Genomic DNA, 9,374 nt, shown 5'->3' on the forward strand with positions numbered 1-9,374 from the left:
GGCGCTCCCTCCGTACTGCCCCTCCGACAGTGCAGCACTCCCTCAGTATCACACTGGAGTGTCAGCCTGGATTTTTGTGCTCAAGTGTGCTCAAGTGTGCAGCAGCATCTACTTCCGCCTTATGGATCAAGGACTAATTAATAGAAAGAACTGTAACCAAATTGTATTAACTTTTGTAGACAACTGGGGTGATCTTTTTTTCCCCCACACTTAGACACGACAAACACGTACCACTCTTTAACCTATCATAGAAAAAGATAAAACTTAACATGAAATCCTTATATATTTCGACCTGGAATATCCAAGGTCTACGCTCTTCACTGCGAGAAGTGAAGAGTAGGACCCCAGAGTTCATAGAGGAAACTAAAGATCTAGATATTATCATTTTACAGGAAACTTGGTATAAAGGAAAAGGACACACCGGCTGTCCCCAAGGGTACACTGAGCTAGTGGTCCCCTCCAATAAATTACCAAGTGTAACCCAAGGCAGAGACTCCGGAGGCATACTGATCTGGTTTAAAACAGAACTTAAGAATTACATCAAATTTATAAAAAAAGGGCGAAAACCATATGTGGCTCAAACTTGAGAGGGAGATTATCTCAAACACCCAAGATGTTTACATTTGCGCACTTTATATCCCTCCAATCGATTCCCCATACTACAAAGAGGACACCTTCTCCAACATGGAGGGGGAAATTATCCAATACCAGGCCCAGGGGAACGTGTTGATCTGTGGGGACCTCAATTCAAGAACGGGCGAAGAACCAGACTTCACCAATAATCAGGGAAACAATTACGTATTCGGGAATAACCACTTTGACATCCCTTCCCTTCCATACAGGCATAACTGCGACAAGCAGTCAAATACCAACGGTAAACAGCTACTACAGCTCTGTCGAAACCTGGGTCTGTACATTGTCAATGGTAGGTTCATAGGAGACCTCCTAGGAAGATCGACCTACTGCTCACCTCTTGGCTGCAGCACAGTAGACTATATGATTACAGACTTGGACCCATCCTCTTTCAGAGCATTCACAGTCAAACCACAAACAACACTGTCAGATCACAGTCAAATTACTATGTTTCTCAAAAAGACAGAAACAAACAACATAGAAACACAACCCAGTAAACTGTACAACACCAAAAAATCGTACAGATGGGCCAAAAACGACACGGAAAAATACCAGAAAACAATTAGCAATGCATCAACTCAAGCTCTCTTAGACACCTTTCTGGATAACATATACACTCACAATAAAGAAGGCGTAAACCGGGCAGTTAGTAAACTAAACAATATTTTTGATAATTTGGCAACAAATGCAAACTTGAAAGCTCGCAAGAACAAACCCAAAACAAAAAACTATGAAAAATGGTTTGACCATGATTGCCATAACATGAGGAAAAAACTTAGAAAACTATCAAACCAAAAACACAGACATCCAGAAAACGAGGAATTACGCCTTACTTATTGTCAGACGCTAACACAATACAGAAACACACTCAGGACCAAAAAAGAGCAATTTATTAAGAATACACTCAGCTCCATGGAGGAATCCATTGAGTCGAATTGTTTCTGGGACAACTTGAAAACACTACACAAAAAACAACACGACGATTTGTCCATTCAAAATGGGGACACATGGGTAAACCACTTTGAAAAATTATACCAGAAAAACACACTAGGACCAGAGCAACACCAAATACGCAAAAAACTTGAAAAGCTTGAAATGGCCATAAAAGATAACCAAAACCCGCTAGACGCCATAATAACAGAAAAAGAACTTCTTGAAAAACTCAAGGACCTGCGACCAGGAAAAGCTTGCGGGACAGACGGCATACTAAACGAGATGATTAAACACGCAGACGACAAACTGAAACTGGCTATCCTAAAACTCTTCAACTTGGTTCTGAGTGTCGGTTATTTCCCTGACATCTGGAACAAAGGACTCATAACACCCATATACAAAAGTGGGGACAAAATCGACCCAAACAACTATCGAGGCATCTGTGTAAACAGTAACCTGGGGAAGGTATTCTGTAGCATCATAAACAAAAGACTTATAAACTTCCTTGAAGAGCACAATGTCTTGAGTAAAAGCCAAATTGGATTCCTGCCAAACTATAGAACATCCGATCATATCTTCACCCTACAGACCCTAATTGACAAACACGTTCACCATAACAAAAGCAAAATCTACGCATGCTTTGTAGATTTCCAGAAGGCTTTCGACTCCATCTGGCATGATGGTTTATTCCTGAAACTTATCGAAAGCGGGGTAGGAGGTAAAACATATGATGTAATTAAATCAATGTATACAAACAATAAATGTGCAGTTAAAATTGGAGACAAACAAACAAAATACTTCCCACAGGGGCGGGGGGTGACGCAGGGCTCGCCAATCTCACCGACACTCTTTAATATTTACATTAATGGATTGGCAAAACTACTTGAACAATCTACAGCACCCGGCCTCACCCTATATGAATCCAAGGTTAAATTCCTCCTCTATGCCGACGACCTGGTTCTGATGTCACCAACTAAGGAGGGTCTACAGCAGAACCTGGACCTGCTGGAGTCGTACTGCCAGACTTGGGCCCTGACAATAAATCCCCAAAAAACCAAAGTCCTTGTGTTCCAGCAAAGATCCAAACAACATGGACCCACAATAAATTTCACAGTAGGAACAACCAAAATTGAACAAACCACTCACTACACATACTTGGGCTTAAAAATCAGTTCTACGGGAAACTTCAAACTGGCTGTGAATGAACTGAAAGAGAAAGCAAGAAGGGCTTTCTATGCCATCAAAAAATCAATCCAAATAGAAATCCCAATTAGCATTTGGCTCAAAATTTTCAAATCAGTAATTGAACCAATTGCACTCTATGGCAGTGAGGTCTGGGGACCACTAACGCAACAAGATTTTGCAAAATGGGACAAACACCCAATTGAGATCCTACATGCGGAATTCTGTAAAAGTATCCTCCGGACTCAAAGGAAAACAGTAAACAACGCATGCAGGGCGGAACTAGGCCAATACCCATTAATAATCACTATCCAAAAAAGAGCCACCAAATTTTGGAATCACCTACAAATGAGCAACCCCCAATGCTATCACTACGACGCCCTGAAATGCCAAGAGCTGACCATAAAGAAGAATACCCTCAGTCAACTAGTCCTGGGACTCAATAAAGTAACTAATAACAATACTAACAATAACCAGCCCCAGGACAGTGACAGGGTAACACAAAGAATTCGACCCAACACAATCGTCGCTAAGCAAAAGGAAAAATATCTGTCATATTGGGCAGAAACAACAAAAACCCAAAGCAAACTCAATTGCTACTTGGCCCTAAACAGACAATACAACATAGCTGATTACCTGACCATGGTAAAGGATAACAAACTGAGAAGAACCTTGACAAGGTACAGACTTAGCGAACATAGCCTAGCGATCGAAAAAGGCAGACACAGGCAGACCAGGCTGCCAAGAGAAGACAGGATATGCTCTCACTGCAGTCAGGGAGTAGTTGAGACAGAGATGCACTTCCTCACAGCCTGTGGAAAATATCAGGGCATCAGAGAGAATTTCTATCAAAAATTCTCACAAATATGCCCTGAATTCAGAAATCTGACTGACAACCAAAAACTCCCATTCCTACTGGGGGAGGAGAGAAGCTGTGTAACACTGGCGGCACACTATGTTACAGCTTGCCATGAACAGAGGGACAACCAGTAAACTAAGACAAGAGTATATATAAACAAGGCGAAAATATATTTATAAACTCAGGGATATACCTGTTTATACACTGTATGAATGGAACCGCGTTTATGTGTTCAACCATAAATGTATTTTGATGCTTTGGCAACATAAGATGTACCTTATCATGCCAATAAAGCGAATTGTATTGTATTGTATTGTCTGGAGTGGGACTTGAACCCACAATCTTCTCACTCAGAGGTGAGAGAGACAGAGAGCGAGAGAAAGAGAGACAGAGAAAGAGAGAGAGAGAGAGATCATATCTTCACCCTACAGACCCTAATTGACAAACACGTTCATCAAAACAAAAGCAAAATCTACGCATGCTTTATAGATTTCCAGAAGGCTTTCGATTCCATCTGGCATGACGGTTTATTCCTGAAACTTATCGAAAGCGGTGTAGGGGGAAAAACATATGATGTAATTAAATCAATATATACAAACAACAAATGTGCAGTTAAAATTGGAGACAAACAAACAAAATACTTCCCACAGGGGCGGGGGGTGACGCAGGGCTCGCCAATCTCACCGACACTCTTTAATATTTACATAAATGAATTGGCAAAACTACTTGAACAATCTACAGCACCCGGCCTCACCCTATATGAATCCAAGGTTAAATTCCTCCTCTATGCAGATAACCTGGTTCTGCTGTCACCAAGTAAGGAGAGTGTACAGCAGAACCTGGATCTGCTGGAGTCGTACTGTCAGACTTGGGCCCTGACAATAAATCCCCAAAAAACCAAAGTCCTTGTGTTCCAGCAAAGATCCAGACATCAGGGACCCAAAATAAATTTCACACTAGGAACAACCAAAATTGAACAAACCACTAACTACACATACTTGGGCTTAAAAATCAGTTCTACGGGAAATTTCCATCTGGCTGTGAATGAACTGAAAGAGAAAGCAAGAAGGGCTTTCTATGCCATTAAAAAATCAATCCAAATAGAAATCCCAATTAGCATTTGGCTCAAAATTTTCAAATCAGTAATTGATCCAATTGCACTCTATGGCAGTGAGGTGTGGGGACCGCTAACACAACAAGAATTTGCAAAATGGGACAAACACCCAATTGAGATCCTACATGCAGAATTCTGTAAAAGTATCCTCCGGACTCAAAGGAAAACCGTAAACAATGCATGCAGGGCAGAACTAGGCCAATATCCATTAATAATCACTGTCCAAAAAAGAGCCACCAAATTTTGGAAACACCTAGAAATGAGCAACCCCCAATGCTATCATTACGAAGCCCTGAAATGCCAAGAGAGGACCATAAAGAAGAATACCCTCAGTCAACTAGTCCTGGGACTCAGTGAAGTAACTACTAACACTACTAACAATAACCAGCCCCAGGACAGTGACAGCGTAACACAAAGAATTCGACCCAACACAATCGTCGCTAAGCAAAAGGAAAAATATCTGTCATATTGGGCAGAAACAACAAAAACCCAAAGCAAACTCAATTGCTACTTGGCCCTAAACAGACAATACAACATGGCTGATTACCTGACCATGGTAAAGGATAGCAAACTGAGAAAAACCTTGACAATGTACAGACTTAGTGAACATAGCCTGGCGATCGAAAAAGGTAGACACAGGCAGACCCGGCTACCAAGAGAGGACAGGATATGCTCTCACTGCAGTCAGGCAGTGGTGGAGACAGAGATGCACTTCCTCACAGCTTGTAGAAAATATCAGGGCATAAGGGAGAATTTCTACCCAAAATTCACAAAAATATGCCCGGAATTCAGAAATTTGAATGACGACCAAAAACTCCCATGCCTACTAGGGGAAGAGAGAAATTGTGTAACACTAGCGGCACACTATATTACAGCTTGCCATAAACAGAGGAACAACCACTAAATATAAGAGAAGAGTATATATAAATTATATGAATGTATATTTATACACTCAGGGATATATCTGTTTATACACTGTATGGATAGATCTGTATTTTTGTGTACAAACATGAATGTTTTTCGATGCTTTGGCAACATGAGATGTAACTTGTCATGCCAATAAAGCGATTTGAATTGAATTGAATTGAATTGAATTGAGAGACAGAAAGACAGAGAGAGAGACAGCGAGAGAGAGAAAGAGAGAGAGAGACAGAGAGAGAGGGCTGGGTCAATGACCAGAGACACCTGTTGCCAAAAAGTGAAGAGAAATGTGTGAGTCACAGCGCCCCCAAGTGGTGGTCAGAGTGCGGGTCACAGCGCCCCTCAGTGGTGGGCAGAGTGTGGGTCACAGCGCCCCACAGTGGTGGGCAGGGTGTGGGTAACAGCGCCCCCCAGTGGTGGGCAGAGTGTGGGTCACAGCGTCACCCAGTGGTGGACAGTGTGTGGGTCACAGCGCCCCCCAGTGGTGGACAGTGTGTGGGTCACAGCGCCCCCCCAGTGGTGGACAGTGTGTGGGTCACAGCGCCCCCCAGTGGTGGACAGTGTGTGGGTCACAGCGCCCCCCAGTGGTGGACAAAGTGTGGGTTACAGCGCCCCCCAGTGGTGGACAGTGTGTGGGTCACAGCGCCCCCCAGTGGTGGACAATGCCGACGACCTGGTTCTGCTGTCACCAACTAAGGAGGGTCTACAGCAGAACCTGGACCTGCTGGAGTCGTACTGCCAGACTTGGGCCCTGACAATAAATCCCCAAAAAACCAAAGTCCTTGTGTTCCAGCAAAGATCCAAACAACATGGACCCACAATAAATTTCACAGTAGGAACAACCAAAATTGAACAAACCACTCACTACACATACTTGGGCTTAAAAATCAGTTCTACGGGAAACTTCAAACTGGCTGTGAATGAACTGAAAGAGAAAGCAAGAAGGGCTTTCTATGCCATCAAAAAATCAATCCAAATAGAAATCCCAATTATCATTTGGCTCAAAATTTTCAAATCAGTAATTGAACCAATTGCACTCTATGGCAGTGAGGTCTGGGGACCACTAACACAACAAGATTTTGCAAAATGGGACAAACACCCAATTGAGATCCTACATGCGGAATTCTGTAAAAGTATCCTCCGGACTCAAAGGAAAACAGTAAACAACGCATGCAGGGCGGAACTAGGCCAATACCCATTAATAATCACTATCCAAAAAAGAGCCACCAAATTTTGGAATCACCTACAAATGAGCAACCCCCAATGCTATCACTACGACGCCCTGAAATGCCAAGAGCTGACCATAAAGAAGAATACCCTCAGTCAACTAGTCCTGGGACTCAATAAAGTAACTAATAACAATACTAACAATAACCAGCCCCAGGACAGTGACAGGGTAACACAAAGAATTCGACCCAACACAATCGTCGCTAAGCAAAAGGAAAAATATCTGTCATATTGGGCAGAAACAACAAAAACCCAAAGCAAACTCAATTGCTACTTGGCCCTAAACAGACAATACAACATAGCTGATTACCTGACCATGGTAAAGGATAACAAACTGAGAAGAACCTTGACAAGGTACAGACTTAGCGAACATAGCCTAGCGATCGAAAAAGGCAGACACAGGCAGACCAGGCTGCCAAGAGAAGACAGGATATGCTCTCACTGCAGTCAGGGAGTAGTTGAGACAGAGATGCACTTCCTCACAGCCTGTGGAAAATATCAGGGCATCAGAGAGAATTTCTATCAAAAATTCTCACAAATATGCCCTGAATTCAGAAATCTGACTGACAACCAAAAACTCCCATTCCTACTGGGGGAGGAGAGAAGCTGTGTAACACTGGCGGCACACTATGTTACAGCTTGCCATGAACAGAGGGACAACCAGTAAACTAAGACAAGAGTATATATAAACAAGGCGAAAATATATTTATAAACTCAGGGATATACCTGTTTATACACTGTATGAATGGAACCGCGTTTATGTGTTCAACCATAAATGTATTTTGATGCTTTGGCAACATAAGATGTACCTTATCATGCCAATAAAGCGATTTGTATTGTATTGTATTGTATTGTGTGGGTCACAGCGCCCCCCAGTGGTGGACAGTGTGTGGGTCACAGTGCCCCCCCAGTGGTGGACAGTGTGTGGGTCACAGCGCCCCCTAGTGGTGGACAGTGTGTGGGTCACAGCGTCCCCCAGTGGTGGACAGTGTGTGGGTCACAGCGCCCCCTAGTGGTGGGCAGGGTGTGGGTCACAGCGCCCCCCCAGTGGTGGACAGGGTGTGGGTCACAGCACCCCCTAGTGGTAAGCAGGGTGTTGGTCACAGTGCCCCCCAGTGGTGGGCAGGGTGTGGGTCACAGCGCCCCCCAGTGGTGGGCAGGGTGTGGGTCACAGCGCCCCCCAGTGGTGGGCAGAGTGTGGATCACAGTGCCCCCCAGTGGTGGGCAGGGTGTTGGTCACAGCACCCCCCAGTGGTGGGCAGAGTGTGGATGTTGGCCATTGATCTAATCTGGACTGGTTATGACTTTAGTTTCAATGAGCAATGATTGCGCAACATTCTGTGTTTTACTCAAAAGTTGAAAAATAACAAATTCCTTCTCTCTTTTCTCGCCCCAGAGACCTGAGGAGAGGCCCTCATTTTTTGAGCTTCAGAATGAACTAAACGAGCTTTCCGAATCAGGAGAATTGTGAATAGCCAATCAGGACAATGCATCTTTCAAACGGAACAATCCAATGCGGGATGCAGGGATGCTTTGAATACGGGGCAACATTTATTAAATATTTATTTATTACTTATGGAAATCATTTTTGATGCTTCCTGGAATACAGTCCAATGGCGGCAGAATCCTCTGGCGACCTCGGCCGAGGTGTGGCCTCGGTTATTCGACCACGGGGGGCACCACAGCTGAGCCCAGTCCTGTCATCACCCGACATCCACAGTGCAATCACTGGTATCGATGAGAAGTCGGAATCCCGCCCCTCCCATCTCTCCCCCAACAGCGAGGTGCTGAGGACAGCTGGAGTACCCTGACTCCAGCATCAGGTGAATCCAGGGATCTGCGCCACTTTATATCAGGGCTTGAACATTTTGACACTGACACAGAATTTCTGGGAAAAGCCAGATTCGATCTCTGACCCTGTGTGCTCCTGAACTATATTGTTCATCTCCCATTATGGTCTTGCCATCCATGTCTGTTGCTCATGTGTCAGGTGACTTTGCTGGTCAGGGACCCAGATAGAAACATGGTGCCTCTCTCCACACACAGGACGCCGGCAGTGGATTCTTGCTTGGCCCAGGGCAAGGTGGACCTGTGACAATCCAATCCCATCCCAGTAACCAGCTGGAAAACTTGCAGCCAATGAGAAGCTTCAATCAGAAGGCGGGCTTTAGAGGTTTTAAGATCAGGGACAGACGATTGGACATAACTGGCCCGTCCCTTTATCAAGACCAACCCCACCCACCCACCACCTCTCCACATCTCTCAACCCCACCCACCCACCTTCTCCCCATATCCCCAACCCCACCCACCCACCTTCTCCCCAATCCCACCCACCCACCATCTCCCCATATCCCTCAACCCCACCTACCCACCTTCTCCCCATATCCCCAACCACACCCACCCACCTTCTCCCCATATCCCCAACCCCACCTACCCACCTACTCCCCATATCCCCAACCCCACCTACCCACCTTTTCCCCATATCCCCAACCCCACCCACCCACC

At 44.7% G+C, this 9,374-nt stretch overlaps 1 protein-coding gene across 2 annotated transcripts in view; it reads left to right on the forward strand.

Moving 5' to 3' along the window:
• Positions 1 to 8,441, forward strand: part of LOC147114396 (tyrosine-protein kinase ITK/TSK-like) — a 200,001-nt gene extending 191,560 nt beyond the window's left edge. For both annotated transcript variants that reach the window (XM_085996069.1, XM_085996070.1), the window contains one exon: positions 8,266 to 8,441. In XM_085996069.1, coding sequence (XP_085852195.1) covers positions 8,266 to 8,340 — 75 coding nt within the window. In that variant the 3' untranslated portion in view covers positions 8,341 to 8,441. The remainder of the gene's footprint in view (positions 1 to 8,265) is intronic.
• The last annotated feature ends 933 nt before the right edge of the window (positions 8,442 to 9,374 follow it).

Source organism: Somniosus microcephalus, chromosome 8, assembly GCF_052327205.1.
Source record: "Somniosus microcephalus isolate GS21.2 chromosome 8, FLI_Smic_1.0, whole genome shotgun sequence".
Lineage (NCBI taxonomy): Eukaryota > Metazoa > Chordata > Chondrichthyes > Squaliformes > Somniosidae > Somniosus > Somniosus microcephalus.